This window comes from Lepisosteus platostomus, chromosome 4 (genome assembly GCF_059453375.1).
Source record: "Lepisosteus platostomus isolate fLepPlt1 chromosome 4, fLepPlt1.hap1, whole genome shotgun sequence".
NCBI classification, from domain to species: Eukaryota; Metazoa; Chordata; class Actinopteri; order Semionotiformes; family Lepisosteidae; genus Lepisosteus; species Lepisosteus platostomus.
In genome coordinates this window covers 70,559,820-70,583,123 of record NC_142614.1, presented here as the reverse complement: position 1 = coordinate 70,583,123, position 23,304 = coordinate 70,559,820, and the positions used below count along the sequence as shown (strand labels likewise).

Here is a 23,304-nt window from a genome sequence, read left to right as displayed (position 1 = left end):
TACATTTAACAAAACATGAACCCGTTAACAAATAAGAGACATAGATGCATGATGTGAAAGAAAATATATATATATAAAGAAGTTAAATATACAGTCAGTTACCCAATTTGAGCAGGTTGATAGCTGTGGGAGAGAAAGATGACTTAGTTCTGTTGCGTCTGTCCTGAATCTGGATTGTCTCAATCGAGTCAAATTCACAGTGAAAGGGCCGGGTCATGACTGTCAGCTATCATATTGGCCTTCCTCAGTATTTGCTCAATGTAGACGTCTGACAGCTGTAACTGTTGGGCTGTTCTGCTGGCTACCTTCACAATCCTGCTCACTGTTTTTATTGCGTGTTTTAAGGTGACCAAACCAGGCTACCACAGTGAGTGTTAGGACAGATTCAATGAAAGACTGATAGAACAAAGTCATTTTTGTAGTACACACATGAGAAGAGAAGAGTTTTCTTAGGAAGAACGACCGCTGTTGGCTCTTCTTTCATGTGGCGTCTGTGTTACATGTGTCAACAACAGTGCCAAGATATTTGTAACAGTTGACAATTTCAATTTCTTGCTCCTCAATTCAGCACATAGCCCTCAGTGAAAATATTTTGAGGCTCATATTATGAACTACATTAGCCTCTTGCTGTACAATTCTTTCCTACATGTAGATGAATGTTGTGCATAATGCAGTGTACACATTACTTCAGTTACATACTGTATTTAAGTCTGTATTAGGTTGCTTATACCTATAGTGTACGAGTTAATCTTTGTATTACACATTTCAGTTCAATTCTCAAAACTGACCATGTGATCAGCAAAACTAGGATCTGTTCTCTTTCTTTAGCATGTGTTTTATTTTGATGACGTGTTCGGTGAGTCCTGCACAAATGAGGATGTGTACCGTAAGACTGCCTACCCCCTGATTCAGCATGTCTTCAATGGGTAAGAAATCTGCCTCCAACATCCGCCACCAGAACATGAATATGAGAACGACTCACTTTACTGTGGGGTTTAATGAGAAAATAGGTGACATTTTTGAAAACATAACAAAATCTACATCCTTCTGGGTTAACACTCTTTCCCTTAATTTCCATCCTTGCCCATGCCCCAGTTTTATCATTGAACCTGAAGTTCTCCATTGTTTTGACTTCAGTAACTTTTAGGATTTTTGCCTCGGACCTCATTATAATCTGCTCTGTTCAAGACTAGTGAGACTCGTTTCCCTTTACCTGTCTCTGTATGGCATGCCCTCAGGATCAGAAGTTATTGTGGCTGCTATTCTTCAAACTCTTTCTAAGACAGCAGCACTCTTTTTTGTAATACAGTGATCAGAATAGCTCACAGTCGATTCATTATATTGCACTGTATATTTCCAGTTATATAACCTTGGAGTTACATTCTGCCTTCAGATAGCATGCCAGCTGTTCCATATGCCCAAGCAGTTTGTCTGGTTTATCTCCTTTTCCACATTGTCCTCCTGCTCCTGGAGGGCTGCTGTGTCTTTGCCTTTCAGTCTGCAGGTTCGCTTGTTAAGTGTCTGGTTTCTGCATATTAAATGGTGATTACTGTATCCATTTCACATGTATCTTTTGCTGTTTCTTCTGACACAGAAGCCTGGCACTGGAGGATTATTTAAGAAGTTTATTAAATGTATCAGACTCAAGATCACTGAGGCATCCAGGGAAGGCCCTACAGAGCCAAAGTGTCTCCCTCCTATTTTTCAGCATGGAATTAACCTCTACTTGCTCCTCTTTCAGCCAGTGTGCTCTTTCAGCTCCCCGCTCCATGTCACACTGTGTATTATTTGCTGAAACTGCTTTCTGATCCCCGTCAGACCCGCATGCCTGTAAGAGCCTCTCTGTCCGGCTCTCTCTTGCAGGGGCAAAGCCACTTGTTTCGCGTACGGGCAGACGGGGGCGGGGAAGACTCACACGATGATGGGCACGGCCCGCAACCCCGGCCTGTACGCGCTGGCCGCCCGCGACCTCTTCGCCCGGCTGGGGCGGCCCGCGCCTGCCCGCGGCCCCCTGCACCTCTGCATCAGCTTCTTTGAGATCTACTGTGGGCAGCTGTACGACCTGCTGGATGGCAGGAAACGGTGCGTGGGGCCAGACTTCCTTGCAAGAGACACAGGCGTGTCGTAGGTCAGCCGTTCATCCCTCACAGGCTTGAACCTGTTGTGCAGAGAGGCTCGCCCACTCAGCAGGATTTAACTATTGCAGATGGCTCTTCCTTGGGAGTTCCTCATCTGGTTGTGGCCAATTATTATGCGGAACACTGTAAGTGCAAGCATACCCAGAGCTAAGCAGACGTGGAAATCTTAACAAATGTTATATGCAGTCGACATTTATTTTATTTAGAAGATGCCGGCAGACTGGTGTGTTGGTTTGTGTGGGCTTGTTCTGAGCGGCCATTCTTCCCTGTCCCTGAAGGTTGTTTGCCAGGGAGGATGGGCGTCATGTGGTCCAGATCGTGGGGCTACGGGAGGAGAGGGTGGAGTCCGTGGGCACGCTGCTTGAGGTGATGCCTTCTTTTTCTTCATCACAACAGCCTTCTCCTGGCTTATGAAATACTTCAAAATCTAAAATCAGAAAGTGCTGCAGAATTATTCTTCTGTTAGGAAATTACACACATTGTCATTGATGGAAGAAAAACGGGCTACTGATACTGGAAGTATAATTATCATTTAAACAAGAATAACAAGATTTGTATTATTTCTATTCAGTAGCGAGTGCAAAGGGCGGTAGGGTGTTCAAGAATTGGGAACACGACGCAGAGTCTTCAGGAGCCTCAGAGGGGGTTTCTGGAGATGAAGTTTCCTGGTTTCAAGCCATTTTTCAAACAAGGGAACAAGTAAAGGTTTATTCCATCCTGAAAAGAGAAGAAAAGAAACAACGTTTCTGCTTCGTGTTTCTTTTCTTCTCTTTTCAGCAGGGAATAAACCTTGACCTGTTCCTTTGCAGCCTGCACATGCTGATGCAGCTCCCTACTTAAACATTGTTCAAACAAGTTGAATGCCCTGCCATCACTAGGAAACATAACAAGAGCAGCAAATACAGCACCAGGAGCAAATCACATTTATAACACCTAACACAAGAAAGTGTACAGGGAGCCCAGCTGTGGCCTGTTGAATGTTGAATTATTTGATGTCTTACAGATCATTTTTGCAATAACCCAGTGCTGCTCTTCTGTTTTTTCAACATTTACAAAAGAAATAACACAATTGTCACGTCTCTCTTTGTTATTGTTAATTATCCTATCTGCTCTCATAAAGAATAATGTTTATTTTGGAAACACATATTATTGCCCACATGTAACTTTTATATATACAGAAAGCTGTATACATAAAGCTTATATATATAAATATAAAGAACACTCACACAAACATGGGGAGAACATACAGACTCCACCCCATACCAGGAATTGAACCTGGGGCCCCAGTTCTGCAAGGCAGCAAGCCACTACTCCCCTCCTTTGGCTAGACATCCGTTAGGAAATTAGGCTCATAAATAAACTGTGACCATCCTGTGTATCCTTGTTGTTAGGTGGTCTGTAGCTGAAAGACTAAAAACCACATTAAAGTCACATTAAACCACTGTTAAAGTTGTTCAAAAGGATAACCTGGCTTCTTTCAAGAAGGGCTAGATGGGCTGAATGGCTTCCTCTTACTCTTGATTTGCTCTTAGGTGTCACTTAGTCGCCCCTAATGTGCAATACTGAAGGCTTAAACCATTCTCCTGAATGTACTCCTAAGGCAGTGGCACTGTGTGGGTCTAAGTGTCTGTGTGTGCTCTGCAGGTGATCTCCTGGGGCAGCAGGGAGCGCAGCAGGGGTGCCAGTGGAGTGAACGCAGACTCCTCTCGATCTCATGCCGTCATTCAGATACACCTCAAAGACTCCACTCGCAGGCTGGTTGGCAGGTCAGGACTCTCCAAGTGCAGGGACACTTTGCCCTTTATGCATTTGCAGTGCAAGTACATCACATTTGTATTATTTGCTTTTGTTTAGATTAGACTGAGATTTTCTTTGTCTACTCAAAGTGGAAATTTGTCTTAGGTTTCCCTCCTTTACAATTAATGAAAATACCAGTTCATCAACAAACATAAAGGAAGAACAACACATTAGGCACGGAAAAAGCATACATTCACAGATAAAAATCCCACTGATCATAATGCAAATGCCTGGTACAAACAAATAAAATCTTTTGAAAAGAAAAGACCCCACCATGAGTGAAAAAATATATTACAGAGGGGATTTTGTTTGTTTATGTCCCGATTTACAGTTTCAGCAGTACAATGGCAGCACCTCCTATAACTGGATATTGAGATATTGAGTGCAATAGAAATGAGGAACGTTTAAGTGTTAGGTTGATCATGCGTTATATTATATTGCCATAAACGTGAAAAAATGGTAAAGGATAATGCGTTATCCAATTCTAAATTGGCTAAAATGTTTGGAACGTTATAATTCCCAAAGTGTCTCCAAGTCTGCTCTGGTTTCCCGTGCTGTGGCTTGAAATCCTGTCTTCTAAAATTAAAAGCTCAAAGCCACAGAATGTTCCCTCAGCCTTATGTGACACTGATTTGTTTCCCCAGTCACAATTTCTTGCCTTCATTTTTAAGAAGTCTTTACAGAAACCTTTTTTTCACCTGGTCATAAGAGCACATAAATATATATCTTTATGATGCACTAAAAATGTAGAATGTTGTGTTCAGTTTTGGTCACCATAATACAAAAAAGGTTTTTATAGCCTTAAAAAGCAGATTGACATTGTTAAAAAATAGGATAAAAGAGCTTCATCTCTTCAATACAGACCAAAGGGGATTGGAAGATTTTATATAAATCTTCTTATATATCATATTTTAAGTGGAATAGATAGGGTCAACTCAGAGGACTACTTCAAGCTTGGGAGCTATACAAGGTCACAGGGTCACAATTGGAAACCAAGAGACAATTTGTGTAGGATTGAGAATACAAAACACTGGTGTCGAAAGCAAAAAGCAGCTACTGTAGGTATCGGAGTGTCTGGACCAAACTTTCTAGCCATACAATTCAGACTCATAATCGGAGATGCGTCATGAAAAGACTGGACATTTTTATGATCACTTAGCTACGAAACAACCAGAAGAACAAGCTGAGCAAAATGGTCATGCTTTGTACACTGCGGTATTTTAGATGGACATAAAGAACTGGTTTGAACTGGAATGGAGGAATGCTGGACATAAGGGCTACTATGTAATTCTACACTGTGTTGTATAGGATCGCCTGCTACGAAACTAAGTAACCAGTTATATTAAAGAAGTTGGCAAATAGGGAAGAAAAAGACGAGCTTGATTCTACATTGCTGCCTATCTGATCAGCACAGGGAGGCGGGATAAATAAACAGAAAAATATTAAAGAACTCTTCTAGTTTAATTGTTTTGTGAAAAATACACCAGGCATCTCTGTGTTCCACTCCTATGCGCATGAAATACTTATTTTAGCTTCTTAGACAGACAGTCTTTGAAATGGAAGTGGAAACATTTCTCCAACAGCCACTTCTCAGTTGTCACCATTCCTATGTTCTTATTTAAAAAGTAAAACAAAATATTACAAGTAAATATAGTTGGTATTAATAGGCCGGTAACAAGAGCTCATTTTTACCTTAGATGGCTTGGCACACTTCCAAAGCTGTTCAAAGCTTTGGCAGTAATTTGCATAACAAAATTTTGTCGGTTTTTATTTCTGAGATTATTTGAATGAAAATGGTTGTTTTACAGGTCATAGTTAGCTATATGAGATGAGAAGTGCTTTCAAGTGTCTTTTGAGATATATTTTATGGAACAGAAAATATTTTTTTTACAGTTCCATACTGTATTTTATGGAAAGTTACACAGCAGCACAAGCTGTGTATCTATTGGATACTGTATATACATATTCATTTAGTTTAATTGTATATGCAGGTTTAAAAAGGTGTTTGCATCCAGTTCATTTCATAATGGTCACCCTTTTTAAGTTGGCCTCAAAATAATTCATTAATAATGGTCACTAACAATAACACATATAAAAGGGAAAGTGATTTATTATATTAAGGTCTGTTCTATCACTTATGTGTCTAAACTTATGCACTAAACATAAAGATAAAAAAGGCAAACAAAAATTTAGAAAACATACATAAACATTTACTCTAATTATGAAGAGGGAGACTTTTCTTGTGGTTACAGTCATATTAGAAAACAGCAACCAGTCAGGTAGCATAGCTGTAGCAACAGTTCATTATTGCACAGCACCATTTTGCATATACCTGGACTGGTCAATGAGCCTCTACAGGTGCATTCAAATTACTTTTCATATTTCTTATGAAAACACCCAGGACATGACTGATATGGAAGATCTTCCGATTATGGTTATTTTTGTCACCATGGCATTGTAAATTCTCTCAGCTTTTCTAAGCCAAACAGAATGACAATTCGACCTTTCTTTTTGATATTGTTCTGTTGGTTAAATATGTATTTTAAAAATCCTACATTTAACAAAAGTAAAATATGCATTCCAATCTGTTGCCACAGTTGTTTTAATTTCAGTGCTCTATTTTAATTTTTTGGATGTAGTATTGGCAGTGGGGTGAGCTCAGTAATATCAAACACTCCGATATCTGTGGTGCAGGATTTCCTTCATCGACCTGGCAGGGAGTGAGAGAGCTGCAGATACCAGGGACCCAGACAGACAGACCAAGATGGAAGGAGCAGAGATCAACCAGAGCCTGCTGGCTGTGAGTTCACCCTCCTCTATCATTTTCTCCAATCCTCTCTCTCTTTTCATTCTCTGTGCTTTTCTGACTTTACAGCATCGAAAAAGATATGTGGCAGGATGTGTTTTAGCTTCCAGTATATTTGAACTTGACAGGTTACCAGCATGGACATTAGAGTAGGAACAGAAAATCCTGGTGTCTGTTGTCCGGTACAGTGGTGAGGGATGGAGCTGGAGCTGACTCACCAGAATACAACACCTGTCCAGTGAAGCCAGATGGATCTTTCTGGCAGATGTTTAGATGTAAATGTAGAGTTTCTATGATGTTTCTGGCGTCCCCTGAGAGAGTGTCAGAGAGGAAACAGCGGCCAGTTAAGTCGGTAGATTGAAGGCACGCTGTCTCCTAAGATATAGCGCAGTAATCAAGGGTTTTGTGCTTGTATTGCAGCTAAAGGAATGTATTCGTGCTCTGGACCAAGAACACTCTCACACACCATTCCGCCAGAGCAAACTCACCCAGGTAGGTATTGGATTCAGCACATTCTTCTAATCTAAGAAAGGGATAAAGAAAGAGACGTTAGACTCTGTACTGTACTGTAACTACAAGTGAGAATGTCAGTTTTTGGTTGCATGTCCCCTTGAGGCAGTTGAAGTCTGCAACCCACTGTGCTCACCAAACTTTGCATGATAATTTGAAACGCCCTGCTGCAGCCATTTGCCTAAAGTTGCCTGTTCTATTTTTTTTTAGCATGGTAAATGTATGCTTAAATGTATTTAGATGGTCCAAAGCTTTCATTTTTTTTCTCCTGATGAATTCCTTGGTTGCATTTTTTTCCCCTTTTCGACAAATAAACCTTTGAGTTCAAAGTTGAATAGCATTCAGGTCAATCCATATCTTTATGTGATTAATGTATGGGGACTGAGATGCCCAATCCATAAAACTTATCTCCACTTTCTACAGAAATTCCTATGTACATTTTGTAAAATGCTTAAGGCCACTATCCTTCTGCAATATAATCCTTCTCCTGTGTTTGTCAATAACGGCCCATACATTTCTTTTCAGTCAATCAGATTGTTCTGCTTTGTTCTGTTTCACCTTCATAAGTATTAACTTATGGACATTAATACTTGTTCAATCAACATATTTTAGTTTTAGATTTTTGCTGGTATTTAACTTCTGTTACTCATAAAAAATATTTATTCTGAGCATTTGTTGTGATGGAAAATATTCAGTAAATGATGTCTGTATATCATTTGTAATTTAACAATGTGGCTTTGTTGGAAGTGTGTGAATACCTTTGCAACACAGTAGATTTGTTTATTTAATACTGTATTAAAATGTTTTCTAGGTGCTGAAGGATTCATTTATCGGGAATTCAAAGACCTGCATGATAGCAAATATTTCTCCTAGCCATGTAGCTACAGAACACACTCTTAACACCTTGCGCTATGCAGACAGGTGAGCACAGTTCTGTCTTGTTCTATACTTGTTTTTAAGCAGGAAATGTACAGCGTTCTGTGAGTCAGGGCTGCGTTTTATTTATTGTGATGTTGGCAGATCATATCCTCTATTTTGTGAATTAGTTAATGCTTCCACTGCTAATTTTTGAATGTGGAAATTTGTGGAAAAAAATACAGAATTTGTCTACAGATGTAAGGTGTGATCTATGTAGTAAGGGTAGCTGGCAGATTGAATTTCAACAGTATGTTATCTATGTTGTTTCATTGTGCATAAATAATACTATATTTCCATTAGATTTTATCACAGCTAGTAATGTTTTAAAAAGCTTTTTTGAAATGACACATGAATATGTACACACGTCTCTGTGAGTGTGTCATGCAGGTGTCTTTCTTATTCCTTCATGCAGGGTGAAGGAGCTGAGAAGAGGAGTGAAACATTCCCCGGGCTCCAGAGGAGGCAGCAGGCTGGTGGGGAGCCCTTTCTCCAAGCGTAACAAACACTCCTGCAGGGAGAGGAGCTCCCCCAAGAAACTGAGGCTGGGGGCAGGCAAGGGGGCTCGAGACCCCAAAGGGCCACATCCTGGGGTCCCTGTAGCAGTGGTAACTCCTCCAAGAAGTGCCCTGCTCTGCTCCACACCCAAGACTGTTGCTGTAAGAGAGGCCTGGCTGAAGCACAGCTCTCCAGTGCAAGGGATGCTGAGAGCAGCGGAGCAGAAGGAGGGGGATAAGGCGGTACCCAAGGGGCAATGCGAGGCACGCTGCAGGCAAGAGCAAGGACTGGGCTCACAGGGCATACACAAAGTTCAGGCCATGGTGTGGCCCGTATGGAAAGAAACTGTTGCCAGGGAGAGGTTCAAGGGAACTTGCCTGGGACGAGCGTCTCTGTCGGAGGACCGCAGAGGCCAGGTTGACACTGACACTTTGGATGCTTGGGCTGGCTCTGGTTTTCTCCGGAGGGAGAGGGAAAGAGAGGGAGGAAGGGAAAAGCAAGAGGAGGACAAGAAGGAGGCAGAGTGGGAGACACTTTGCCACCGACAAAGGGAAAGGGAGTTAGGAAGTGAGAGGGAGAGAGAGATGGAGAGGCAGCGCCATCTGAGAAAATACCACCAGCAACTTCAGAGGCCGTCCATCCGGCACTACCAGCCCCTGGAGGGCCTTCTGGCCTCATACGAGGGGCAGAGCATGGACTCTCTTGCAGAACCGGGTGTCAGGCCCAGCAGCCGGGTGTGTCCGGTGGACACAGATGTAGACAGCGCTAGTGATGCGAGTCAGGACTCCCTCAATGTCGTTGAGCTGGGGAGCTGCCCTAGTGAAGAAGACCACCATGGCAACTGCGTTGAGGACGCCTACAGTCCTGGCTATAGGTCAGACACAGATGCTTCTGTCCGTCGCGGGAGAAGTTTCCGGGGGGTGCCAAAAGGCTCTATCTGTTTGGAATTGAGAAGGGATTTGGGAAACCGAGAGAGAGCTGACAGGCTTCAGGGAGAATACAGGAGCAGGGAGGACTGGCAAGAGCAGTCTGTGTCTGAGCAGCGGGAGGAAGCAGAGGAGACGAATCCCAGCATGGAGGAGCTTGAGGTCAGTGAGAGCTGGAGGCTGGATGGGCGGACAGACTTTGGGGACTGGCTGCAGGACAGCCCAGGTCAGCCTGACTGGAGCATAGAAGAGGACTCTTTCACCATGAGGTCTTCTGGTAGCAACAATACACCTGAGAAACCCTATTCTCCAGTGTCAGAGAAGCAGCCAGGCCACGTGTCCCCCAGTTTAGACTGCTTCAACAATCTGTCTTCTGACCACAAACAGATCAACTCGGCACTCCAGGACATGGTGGAGATACCAGACCTGTCGAACCCCGAAGATTGTACCAATGTCCCTTTGCCCAGTGATCGAAACTTTGTAAAACCAGGTAGTGATGGAGAAGCAACTCCCACATGTGATTCTATGATGTTGTCTGGCTCAGGTGTCCACGCAGAAACAGACAGGGACTCTGCTTCAGAGCCACAAGAGGACAACAGTGTCCACCAGCAAGCATCAGACATTTCATTAACCTCTGCCACAATGGACCCTTTGACAATCTCTCTGTTGGACATCGAGAGGCAGGTGGCTACAGACTCCTTCCTCTGTGGGCCACAGTCTCCTTCCCTTTCTCAAGGCGAGGTCTCCAGGGAGGAGTCTACTGAGGACCTTGAGTCAAGGAGCATCTTGAATCAAGGACCTGCAGTGGCACAGCGTAGCCAGAGAGGGCAGCAGACACAGCCAGCAGTCAGCTTGGACACTCCCCTACTCTCTGAGAATGGTAATGGTGGATGTACGTAGTCTACCAAATATTGCTAGTTTTAAAGTAAATGAACTTTCCTCATTCTTGTGTAATAAAAAACAGTACAACTCATCCTTTTTTCCTGCATTTTTCAAAATCCAAGTACAATATAGTGAACATTTCTAAACTGCTCTTTTTTGCTGATTAAAAAAAAACGTTTAAATGCTTATGTGTTTTTTTTTTCCAGTTAAGCATCTTTAAACTTTTATTGCAGCTTCAAAGAGAAATCACCCCAATACTGTAATGATCCTTGCCAAAACTGAACATAACTGCAGGTTATCTAGAAGTCTGTGAAATGATGGAGGAACAAAACCATGAACATTTCTTTTGAAAACTTGCTTGAGATTGGATTGCTTCATTTTGATCAGCCAGCCCAGAAAGGACTGAGCAGCAGACAGTACCTTAATCCGTGTCTTTGCTTCATTCTCAGGTTCTTCCGTGGACTGTCATACAGCCACCTGGGAGCTGTGCCCACAGAGGGCGGACGTGAGTGTCACACTGGCTGCCCGCAGTCTGATCTCCACTCCACGGAGTTTCACAGCGTGCACTGCCCAGCACCTCTGTAACTCCCCTTGCCAGCTCAGCCCCTCACACGCCAGTTATCACACTACACCCCCTGAAGACTCTGCTCTGGATCACGGCCTGCTGTCCCCTGCAGCCACAGACAGAGTGTCAGAGTCAGCTGTCTCGGCCCACTTCTCTGTGCTGTGCCGGGAGCTTGCGAAGGAACTGCCTGGCCAAAACCAGACCGCAGTTGCCAGGGGGAGCAGTCCAGAGAGTGACAGAGTTACTGCAGCAGGCGCGCAAGACCCTACAGAGAGCTGTGACATCTCAGTACCTGCAGCAGCAGCGCCTGTGTCATGGTCCAGTCAAGAGCTAGTGCCCAGTGTGAACGTGAAGCAGGCGGTTGCTGATTTATACGTGGGAGGACTTCCAGGCTGCCACCACAGGTTGAGGAATGAAGTGCAGGAGGTCCTGGGGCTGAGGCAACAGAACCAAGGCCTTACTCAGTCTACTTCAGATACAACGGCAGAGAGAAACTCCAGTCCTCCTGCCGATCCAGAGCTGTCCCCCCTCAACAGTGCAGGGGACCAGTTAGCCAACCCGACTCTGTATCAGAGCCGTATGACCAGTCCCACTCTGCTACAGCACACCGTGACCAGAGAACCTCTCTACGTCGCTCGACAGCAGCAGGAGGCACTTGGAAGGGCACAGTAGGTTTTTTTTGTTGGTTTCTTACCTCCACCTTTTCCATTAGTATTTTGTACAAAGTTGTACATTTTGTATGAGCCTGTGATTTTAAATCTGCTTCGGGAACCGTGAATTGTTACGGGTTTATTGTGCCTTGAAGTCACTTTTATGTACTCTCCTCTCGCCGTACATTTTCTGAATGTGTAACTTGTTTAAAAAGGTGTATATGTACGATTGCATGAGGGCTTTATAGTGTACATTTCCTTTTGGACGTAAGCTGTTTTTGCTGCGTGCTGAAGGCTGAAGGGATAAGTGCCGATTGTCCCTCTCGTCTCCAGGAGCCTGGTGATCCGGGCGCACCGTGAGGAGCTGGATGAGATGCAGTCTCTGAGCCGGAGGGAGGAGGCCCTGCTCAGCCTGCAGCCTGACATGGTGAGAGGTTGTCAGCCTCTTGTGATCACCCCCCCTGCTGCTGATGTAGGGCACAGCAGTACTGGGGCAACAAGCTCAGGACGCCCCCAAAGCTCAGACTACAATTTCTAAATTTTCTATTCAGATATTTTACCCCCAAAATAATTACATCTCTGAAGCTCAGCGGGTGTGAGCCTGGTCAGTACCTGGATGGGAGACCTCCTGGGAAAAACTAAGGTTGCTGCTGGAAGAGGTGTGAGTGGGGCCAGCAGGGGGCGCTCACCCTGCAGTCTGTGTGGGTCCTAATGCCCCAGTAGAGTGACGGGGACACTATACTGTAAACAGGTGCCGTCCTTCGGATGAGACGTAAAACCGAGGTCCTGACTCTCTGTGGTCATTAAAAACCCCAGGGCGTTTCTCGAAAAGAGTAGGGGTGTAACCCCGGTGTCCTGGCCAAATTTCCCATTGGCCCTTACCAATCATGGCCTCCTAATAATCCCCGTCTATGAACTGGCTTCATTACTCTACTCTGGTAAGTGTTCTGGCGTTGCATCATCCAGGTGGGGCTGCACAGTGGTGGTGGTGGAGGGGATCCCCATTACCTGTAAAGCGCTTTGAGTGGAGTGTCCAGAAAAATGCTATATATGTGTAAGCAATTATTATTATTATTATCATCTCCATAATTCAGTATCTCAACAAAAAAAAATTAAATGGAAAGATGAAAACAAGTAAAACGAATAGTGAGGATCCACCGATGAACATGATATATTGTGGCCCCAGTCTGAATTATTCACACACATCTGAGCTGCAATCCCTTACATGTGTCAGTGTCTCGCTGCATGAATGTGTGAGATTTATTCTAAATACAAAATATAGAAGTAGTGGGATGAAAGAGGGTTTTGTCTAATGTAATATTTAGTTGCTGAAGGATGTGATTGTAATGAAACAGAAGTCTACAAATATAGATTACATCTGCCTAAGCTTGTAATTGTTTTAAAATTGCTTTTAGCTCTTATTCAGTTTTGTTGGAAATAATATATCCCAGTTCTTCTGTGCTGTATTATGCTGCATTTCCACTTTTCCAATGAATACGGTCAAATCTGTGGTCATCGTGTTTAAGATAATGTTTGTGGGACACAATTTCCCCTGTGATGCAGTAGGACAGGGATGCACCATGTGGTGCATAGGTTTAATGACTGTGGTTTGAACAATTTAGTTTTAAACTAACCTTCTGCTTTTATGGGAGCATTACTTATGTACACACATGTACAACATATGGTCTTATCTCTACCCTGAAGAGGGAAAGAATGAAGAATATTTATTTTAAAATGGTAGTGCATCTCATGGTAAGAAGGAGTTTAGTATGCAGTGGCCACATAGCTGGTCATTTTTTTTAATCTGTGAAAAATAATATAACTAATTTTGTTCTTATTATGGCTACAGACTTTTTAATAGTGCTATCACGAAGGGTGTTTTGATACGTTTTCAAAATCTGTTTTTTGTACTAAGGAAAAAACCAGCAGATGATTAGAATAATTGAAGCACTTCTCAGTGGATGGTGTGAGACGCAGTGACTAACCCCTTTGCTGCTGTCTCTGCAGGACTTCACAGACTATGTGGTGAAGCTGGAAGAGATCATGGAGCTGAAAGCCAAGTGTGTGCGCAGTGTAAGGGCCCAACTACAGCTCTACCTCACCTACCCAGGGGCCACTGGCTCCTAGGATTCCCAGGAATGCATTAGACAGCATCTGTGGGTGCACTGTGTATAGCTTCAGGTTTGAGTTTTGCATCTTCCTCTATATACTGTACACAGACTTGTTCCCCACCTCAGTGTGTTTGCGGGTATGTGTGTATTATCAGTGTTCACTACTGCTCTGATGACTATAGTACAGTTTTTCTTCTTTTCTTGAACTGAGCAAGGCTCTGCACTGTGTACTTTTGTTGTGCACTTGCAGGAGCAAATCCAATTTTTTCTTAAGGGTTGCCTTTTTTTATACCGTTTGTCACAAAATGTTGGTGATGGATTGTCTTCTCTGAAGCCTTTCGGACTGCTGAAACCTCCAGTGCTAACACATACTGAGTAACATCAGTTTATCTCGGTGATTCCTGGGTTCCTCAGCTAGTCACTGCAGTGAAACAATGCAAACTAAGCTCAGTTATTGTAATAGGGAAGAAAATATATTTCTTTTTGTATACCTAAATAGGGGAATGTTTATAGAGCATACACACAGTACCATGCATCAGGATGGAAAGAACAATATCTAGGCCAACCACACATGAAACAGTGTCTTGTTACTCCCAAAAGGAGGAAAAAGATGAAGAATATTTAAAAATGCTGGTGTATCTCATTGTCTCAACCTTGTAAACTGTAGTTTGGTATGCAAGCCCCCTTCTGCTGCGTTACTATGGTATATAATAATCATGAATAATTTTAATCCAGTGCAGGGAAAATGCAATAGCAAGATTTAAACTCTTAAATATTATACAGTATTCCATACTCTTATGCAATCAAGAACAGTCTGTAACCTTTGTAATTCAGAAAGGTCATTCGAAACCAGCTTATTTATTGTAACTAAATCTGAAGTATGTTGTTAAAATAAAATTTCCAGTTTGAACATATCTTTTCTGGTTTCTGTTTATACCTTAGCATACACAGCAAGTATTTTCTCTTTTCACAGTGTTTTTCCTTATTTATTCAGAAACAGAATTCTGTGAGTCAATTACATTTCGATAATAAATATGATGGATTACATTCTGTTAGAAACGGGGTTATGGAAATGGTAAATAGTAGAAAATGACTGAAAGATTTTGCCAAGAATATACCAGAGCAGCTGGTAAATTTGAGGCACCTGAGTTCTTTTTTTCTCTGGCACAGCTTTGGTGAAAAGAGTAATAATTCAGGTACAAGTAAAGGTTTATTCCATGCTGAAAAGAAAAGATGCAACGTTTTCGCTGTGAAGCCTTCTTCAAGTGTGAATTAAACAGTTCCGGTACACTGGGTTAAACATATATTAATTAAAAATGACAATGACACACTCAACAACAAACCACATAAACACACAACATAGGTTGTCCAAGAGGCCTACATCCTAGCTCCCCCCAGAAAAACCCCCAGACTGCTACCAAATTTTGCCCATTGGGGATTTTGGACAAAGTCCAAAAGAGGAGAAAGCTGCCTTCTAAATTAAACAATTTCACCTACAGTTATCCATCTGGAAACCAGGATCCTGCAAAACGAATAGGAACCGAACTCTCCATTCTAAAAATGCACTCACTGACCAGGAGAGCTTGTATTTAACTGAGGGATTCTTTACACTGGAAATCAGAATGGTAAGTTCACTTAGGAAGGGTCAGATACTGAACTCCAGTCAGCTCTTTCCAGATCTGGACAGGGAACTCGTGCCTTCTGACTCATGCCTTCCCTCTCCTGTCCTCCCTTTCTCACTTCTCCTGCCTGCTTTACACTGTCTTCCTGGACTGTGACTTGTTGACTGACACCTTATTACTTACCCAGATCTTAATTAAGGAAAACCAAGGTTAGCTCTATGATTGCTTTGATCACTGAATCTCAGACTCATACGTTTCAGCAAACATCTCCCTGCTTTGAAGCCCCAGAAAATTGTAAATGTTGACACAAGCCGAGTGCTATTGTGCCCTGGTTTTGTCTTGGGAACCCGTGCTATGTAAGTAATGTATTTCGAGTCCATTTTGTACCTCTCATTCCACCAGCTTCTCAACATCTCGGTGCAGTTCATTTATGCAGTTTATGTTATCTATATGTTCCACTGCTGGAGCTTCATGATTATATATGTTTATACGTATAAATTATCTACTACGTTTTCCACAGCTTTTTCAACTAAAGACTCCGAAACGATATCTTCGATAAGTAACTCATGCGGCTTAACGTTCTCTGTCGTTGCTAGGATTTTTTTAATCAAACAACAAGCACTGAAAGGAGAATGACTCGAGCATTTAAAAAAATACCCATTTTGTATACACTTCTGGAGTCATCGGGATGAACTCCCTGGAAAATGTGCTGTAAGTGTACAGTTATAATTTATTTTAAAAAGTCATGACGTCCAACATTAGCCTTCTAACGTACGGCCTATTGGCTATATGTCATTAAAAGATGACTACATTTGTTTGCTAGGAAACCGATAACGCTTCTGTAGTTCAAACCTCTAGTTTTATTTTAATACTGCGCGGCAACAATAACAATAATGGCAGCCGCCCGTGACTCAACTTCCCAAGAGGGGCGGGTTGTTGCGATGACGTAGAGCTTGGTTATTGGTCAGAGGTGAGTCACGTGCCGGATGCGACGGAGTAGGGGGGGGGCGAGAGGCGGGGTCATGGAAGAACAAGATGGCGTCCTGCGATGAAGCAGGAAATAGGACTCGGTTTCATTAAAACTTGTTTCAGGCGAGCATTGAAAGAAGAGAGTTCGAGGGAAAGCCGAAAAAGACCTTTCGGACACGAAAAGGAGTAGACACAGGTGAGGTGGCGGTACCCAGGCGAAGTGTTGAAGTGAAAGGGAACGGCGGGTTTGCAGTGGTACATACGCGTTTGGAACTGGGCTTCTCGCAGTTTGTGTGCCCGTTACATAAACTACAGACTGCTGGTTGTGGGATACAGCAGGCCCCGGAACCGTGAATACAAAGATTGAACTGTTATTTTTATTTTTGAAACCGAGAGGTGGGGTGTCGGTTGCCCGGTGTAATTCTACAGGATATGTCAGTGCCGCTGTCATAGGTATTTACGAGTTGTTTTGGCTGGAACGGCCCCGTGTCTCGAAGCTGTAAAAGGCCACTTCTTAAGCTGTTGAAGTTATTTCCCTTTCGGGCGTTTCGGGAGCAATGCGTAGCTCATACGAATTCGTCACGGGTTGTTTGAACTGCTTTTGATTTAAATAAGACTGATCTTTCTTTACGTGATGTCCGATGTCACGGTATACCCTTAAGATTGGGTTGTGCTTTGCAGGCTCGCGTCAACTGGATTGTAAGCTTGATTGATACAATTGATGTGATGTCCAGAGGTATTGCCAAGAACTGTCTGTAGGGGATTGTAGCAGTGATTGGTCATCACAGCAGGAGGAACTGAAATGTTTCAACAGGTCGATTTACCGGGGGTTTCAGTGACCGGTGTGTTCCTGGCAGGGAAAGCGAGTTGTAGACGCAGCGTTACATGAAATGCCACGGAGCACAGTGACAAGTCAATCACGACTTGTTGACTTCTGCAGTGTTATGACACGCTGTGTGTAACCCCCTTTCAGCAGTCAGAATGTGTTCGCTGAGTAATTGGTATAAAGTGGTTATCGCTTATCAACCAAAAGCGAACCACTGATAGTAGTTTCAATTGCAGTTCGCAGAGCTGTGCTGCTCCGAAGCTTTTTGTCAGTTTTTATTTTTGTTTGTTGCAACTTCGGGGCAGGTTTCACCCTGGCTGACAGCTGTGTAGTCACTTCTCTATACCGGGGTGCAGAAATGGAATTTCCCAACTGTCTTGACAGAAGTCAGTTAAAAACTAACTTTTTTTGCCTCTTTTTTTTAAAGGTGTAATACATTGTGTTCTGCGTGTGTTCTGTATGTCTCGCTGTATATGAATAAAGCAAACACGTGTCTCATGGAGAGCAAGCTGGGGTATGCAAAAAGGCGAATTCCTAATGCAAGAAATTGTGTAAGGCTAATAAAGTGATTTCTTACCTCAACTTTAGTTTTCTGTGGTTTCTGTGTGAGGGTGAGTAAGAGAGAGTAATTTGGAGAAACAAGCGAGGCCGAGGGCCATGAATTACATCCAAGCACACGTGTTCAAGGCTCAGTCTGTGGTTTGGCTCCAGTGGTTCACACTCTCACGGGCTTCTGTACACAGGTGCTGTTCTGTTCTTGTCCAGCTCGGTCTGAACACAGACTTGTGAGCGTTGCAGTGCATGTCACGCCACGTCGTGGAGTCAGTTGGTTTAAAAAGAAACCCACTGACCTTTTTAAAATAATGCGGACTTTGTTTTTAAAGTGCAGCCTGGATAATGTGCAAAGAGCTAAAGACAAGTCCTTTATGGTCTAACGAAGCGTTTCACTTCAGCTTCTGAACACTGCCTCTTTATCTGCAGGGGAGTCACCGACCTGAAACTAGTGCGGTGGTTCTGAGGAAGTTGGGCATTTGGTGTGGGTTTTTTTTTTGGAGATATCTGAGGGGAAGAGCAACTAGTTTTGATCTTTATTCTTCAGTCTTTTTCGATCAATAAATCGCAAAGTTAGAGATTAAACCCTTTTCACTGACGCACAAATGTATCTTTTAGGGATAATTGGGATAAGAAACCCTTGTGAAATTGAACACCGAGAGAGCTTTCATAGCCTTCTGGCTTATTTGGGCACATCAGTAGTGCAGAACTCTCACTCTTGGGTGAAGAAGTCCCGTCGGATTGTGCAAGTCTCTGTAGCAGTCATCTACAACTGTAGACCTAGTCACTCTGTTACATTGGTCCAAATAAGTATATTATGTTGGTTAATAAAGATGTGAGGTGGAACAGAAACCCAGAGACCTTTGGGAAAACTGGAATAGTGCACCTCTGGTTACAGATTTTAGGTGAAGGTTTGTCCTACAATCATTCATTTTTATGTTATGTTCTGGCTTGTTTGTTCATCCTTTCACTGCCTTTTGAAGTGATGAAAAATTTGGTTGTTAATGTGCTCATAAAAAAAATGAAAATGTGAATTTAGGTTGTACACAGTGAAGCCAGTTACGTCCTCATTGTGACATGGTGTTATCTTTGCTCTTAGGTTTGGATGTTTTCTAATTATAATCTAATTACATGTTAGAATTTCATCACAGAACAACTAGCTAGTACTGTATATTGTATCAGGTTGTAGATTATATTTTGCCAAGAGGTGAATTTTTGATTTGGGGAACCTTTGTGTTCCAGCAGTAATGCGAATGGGCTTTGCTTTTTATGCACAACAATTCTCAATTTATTTGACAAAATGTGGTATTTTTTGGTTCTTAAATATAAACCAATCACATATGTCTGTTTGGAGATTCTGCAATTAATTTCAACTAAATCGGTAATGACAATAATACCTGTGCGTACATGTTCAAAATTTAAATGTGTGTTTAAGCCTCAGTAACTCATTTGTTACATACTAAGCCGCTGGTCAAATAATAATACATAGGCTATAAAGGATTAACTTGTATTGTGAGCAAGATTCCATTTTAACTGTGATGCTAAAACTGTTGTAGCTCCCTGTCTGGGCAAGAAACACATTGTCATAACAGGTCTAGAATTCCTGTCCTTATGGTTAGAAATCGCAGATTATATGAAATGCAAAAAGGTTATGACTGCAAATGTTTATTCTTTTTTGTAGCTCTGAAGGGCATTGCATCTGGGAAGTGCTTACTTGAAACGATGAATGATTGGCAAACAGCTGCATCAGAACTATTACTGTAAGAACTGTAGTGTGTGTGTGTCTCATTCCACCAGAACACTTTCAGTTTCAGACAAACTTGCACTATTAATTGTGAAGCTCATTGTTGCTGTGTGTGTTTCAGATATTGCAGAAATATCATGTTTAGAATGACAGGTTGTTTTAGAATTTCATTTGGGTTCTAAATCCATCCAGGAATGGTAATAAAAAAAATCTGACATCTCTAATCCCTGATTCCATCTACCCACATTGGAATTAAGAATGTGAATGAGAAGTGATCTATTACGTAGGGATGCATGGAGTCACAGCGCAGTCCAGTGAAGGTTAGAGATGAGTTTCATTGTAATGACCATGGCCACTTCTGGAGAACGCTGAAGGGGACACACAAGGTGTATTTCCCACCGTGCCCTGAATTGCAACAGTTCTACAGAGGTTTTTATAGTCCCAGTCCAGCCAATTTATTACCACGAATGGGGTTCTACCGGACTGTCTAGTTTTTATTCCATCCACAGTTCTTTTCCTAATTATCTAATAATCCATGTTTGGTTAACCTTGAATAGTTCAATTTAATCATATTTTTTATGATTAAACACTACAGGTTAAGAATGTTAAGCTATAAACAGTCTGCTGCCATGTTATTAACATTTCTAAAAAAGTCTGTATATCGAGTGGTTAGGGGTGTGGTTCGGACTGTAGTCAGAGTTTTATTGCTAGCGTTCAAGTAATCCACAGCAGAGATAGAATCGCTCAGTTTGTACAACCATTTCTAAATATTTAGATTCTGATTAAGTTTACAACTCAGCATCTAAAGCATTACCATTTTTTCAGGCTTTAAAAGGAACTATAAAAATTGCTTAACCTTTACTCTCGAACACCAAAATATGGGACTCTGGTTGTGATTTGTGTGTGGGGAAAAAAACCCACAAAAGGTCAGGTGTCCTGCTGAGAAAGTGATTGAATCTGTCAAACATAGTCTCCAGGCTTTTGGCTACTGGCATCAATGTATTTCTTCTGTTTCGGAACTCTTACCAGTTGTCTTATATGGTATACTTAGGAACAGAGGATTATTCCACACTGAAATGTAGAAAGACTAAAAAGAAACATGTTTCAACCGAGTATCCTTCTTCAGATGTGAAGTATTTTTTCAGAATGGAATTAACCTCTGTTTGTTTCTTTGTAGCCTGCATGCTGACAGCTTCTCACTCAAACCTCTGTTAAAGTATGTTTAATTGTACTTAAATATGCGGTACTAATGTTATTGAAAGAGACCTCGTGCTAACTAGTGACTTGATTTCCTTAGGGAAGCCATGATCACTGCTATGAATATTTGTAGCCATACTCTACGATGTGGAAGGCATTGTGAAGTCTTGTAGTTTTGCTGTGATAATTATAGAGTGCATTAGAGCTTTGAGAAACAATTGTTAGAATATTCACATTTCAGAGGAGTGCAAAAACATTTGGAGCTTTTTTGCTTTTTTCAGTAAATGCTTGAGGTTTTCAACACTTTTTTGAGAGCTTTTGCTGTTATTAGTTAAGGAATATGGATTTAATGAAAATTTAATGCTTGCTTATTCTCATGGCATGAGGATCAATCACCTCAATTGCTCAGCACTAGTAACTCAGATGTAGCACTAGTCCAAAGCTTTTCCCAGAAAAAGTCCCCTTTAGTGACTAAATCCTTACTGTTATTCAGCTGTTTTACATTCAGCAGAATACTCCATCTTGCATACCTGAAGAAGGCTCCACAGTTGAAACATTTTCTTTTCTCTTTTCAGCAGGGAATAAACCTTTAGTTGTTCCTTTGCAGCCTGCGCATGCTGACACAGCTCCCCACTTCAACTGCTTTATCTAAGGTTGCGCCTGATGAAATCGGGAACTTCACTGAGTTTTAAGATGTCTTTTAAAGGACACCTCTGCGATAGGGATGTGGATTAATGTCTGAAAATACTGACCTTAATATTAATTTTATAGGAAAACCTAAATAAGTCATTTTTATAATTGGTTCTGTCTTAAAGTGTCATGTGATGGTAAAGAATTCTTTGCATTTCTATAGCAATATTCATGGTCCCACTACTGTACATAGTTGATCGTGTGAGAATTTGCTTCACTAGTTGAATTAAGAAGGAATATCGGGAAGATGAGGTTGCACAAAGTGGAATTTAGCCAGGGCATTAAGATTAGCAGCCCTACTCTTTCAAAAGAGAAAAGAAATAGGGTTTCTGATTTTGAAAAATATGATCAGCGATACTGATTGCATGCTTTCCTATGAAAACAATAGGCTAGACCTATTACTAAAAAGTAATGTGTAAAATAGGAATTAATTGTTTTTTTTCTTCACTTACAAGGGGTAGCATGTTGTAGGGATTTACAGAACAGTCAGGCATAGTTTTTATTTTTTTAGCTTAATTTCCTTGCTGCTTATTAGACTTTTATTGCATGTGCTACAGTACATTCATTGCAAGTATTGTTAGAACTCCCTTTGCATTGCCAGTAATGGCACACATCCCCTAGGCTGCCAGCCCCTGCCTAGTCTCTGCATACTGTCCCAGCTCATCCCAGAGGAATTTCAGTGGGGCTCGAGTCATAGCTGTGCATAGTTGGGCATCCGTGGAAAAACAGCCAAGCTCTCATCTGACAAGGAATCCATTGTCCCATGAGTATGAGGATGTGTTGTCACATCAGGATGAACCCACAGCAGCGGTTGCTGCTGGGGTCCTGGGACAGGATGAGTGTAGGATCAGTCAGTGAACATTTGTGACCTGGCGTTTCTGATGCAGCGGATCTGGGAATGTGAAAAAGAATCGGGATAATCCGTCGATCTCGCCAGAGTTTTTGTGACTCATTGTTCGTTAGATCCCGGCCTGTCATTTCCAGTCTGTTTTTGTACTCGTATAGAAACTGATGGTTGGGAAGCCCCAGACGTCGAGCAGCGGTGTCATGACTTAATCCAGCTTCCGATACGGAGATGACACACAGGCATTGTTCTTTGTGGAGCATATCGGTTCCATTATTTGTTTTTCTGTCTTGAGTTTCACCAGTTTTGACATTCGGTACCAGAGCACCTCATCAGCTGTGTCCAGTCTTCACTAATGAGGGGATGTAGGGTTTATACGACAGCCAGTCAGCAGATCAATGGTGAAAAATGACACCAAAGACATTTCACACATCAAAAATCAATTTAACTCTTCTAAAAACATACATGCTTAGATGGAGAGAATTTTTTTTTTGATGCCCGGTATCATTAAGTAGACTGGTACTTGAGAACAGGCAACCTTTTTTGAAGTAGCGCTGACCAAACAGCGGATTTGGCTCCTCGGTCTCTCTTGCACTCCTTGGAGCTGCTGTCTGGCAGAGCCACAGTCCTCCTTTTATTACAGGGCTAAAACCAACCCACATGATCAAATTAACAAACAGCTGATGTATAGTTAATACAGCTTTGCACTACATTTTCTTTGAGTAATGTCCCGTTAGTGTTCTGTACTTGTTCCAGTTTTTTATCTTAAGGCACACTTGTTAAATGTATAGCACCTTCAGTATTATGTTATTTTTGGATACAAATGAATGATTCATCAAAGTCACTGTATGGCCTTAGTCTTAGTGATGTTACATTTTATCTGCAATAGGCAGGACAGGAGATGGAGGAACATGCTAGTCCAGATGGCCTTTCTTCCTCTTATGGTTAGTTGTGGCCACACTCTGGGCTTCGAGTGGTGATTCTTCAGAGATTCAGCCTCCCTAGAGGGTTTGATGGGGCCTACTGGAATAGGGCTAACATACCTGTTTTGGGGTTCTTAGT

The 23,304-nt window shown here is 42.1% G+C and overlaps 2 protein-coding genes and 1 long non-coding RNA gene across 7 annotated transcripts in view; 2 read left to right on the top strand and 1 right to left on the bottom strand.

Annotated features, from left to right (window-relative positions):
- Window positions 1-14,712, top strand: part of LOC148673733 (kinesin-like protein KIF24) — a 19,895-nt gene extending 5,183 nt beyond the window's left edge. For 3 of the 4 annotated variants that reach the window (XM_088630547.1, XM_088630545.1, XM_088630549.1), the window contains 11 exons: window positions 829-926; window positions 1,864-2,082; window positions 2,417-2,504; window positions 3,783-3,904; window positions 6,630-6,735; window positions 7,162-7,233; window positions 8,063-8,172; window positions 8,582-10,482; window positions 10,922-11,705; window positions 12,021-12,114; window positions 13,695-14,712. In XM_088630547.1, coding sequence (XP_088486673.1) covers window positions 829-926; window positions 1,864-2,082; window positions 2,417-2,504; window positions 3,783-3,904; window positions 6,630-6,735; window positions 7,162-7,233; window positions 8,063-8,172; window positions 8,582-10,482; window positions 10,922-11,705; window positions 12,021-12,114; window positions 13,695-13,814 — 3,714 coding nt within the window. In that variant the 3' untranslated portion in view covers window positions 13,815-14,712. The remainder of the gene's footprint in view (window positions 1-828; window positions 927-1,863; window positions 2,083-2,416; window positions 2,505-3,782; window positions 3,905-6,629; window positions 6,736-7,161; window positions 7,234-8,062; window positions 8,173-8,581; window positions 10,483-10,921; window positions 11,706-12,020; window positions 12,115-13,694) is intronic. The other variant, XM_088630548.1, reaches the window with a different exon arrangement.
- On the bottom strand, window positions 2,315-18,281 carry LOC148673732 (uncharacterized). The gene is made up of 4 exons (XR_015936100.1): window positions 17,793-18,281; window positions 7,230-7,264; window positions 3,365-3,548; window positions 2,315-2,565 (listed from the first exon to the last, which is right to left on the bottom strand). It is a non-coding gene; the product is annotated as an uncharacterized LOC148673732 (long non-coding RNA).
- Window positions 15,565-23,304, top strand: part of ubap1 (ubiquitin associated protein 1) — a 25,369-nt gene continuing 17,629 nt past the window's right edge. Inside the window, exon 1 of one of the 2 annotated variants that reach the window (XM_088630551.1) lies at window positions 15,565-15,776. The gene's annotated coding sequence lies outside the window, so the exon portion shown is untranslated. Of the gene's footprint in view, window positions 15,777-16,421; window positions 16,586-23,304 lie in introns of those variants that run through there. The other variant, XM_088630550.1, reaches the window with a different exon arrangement.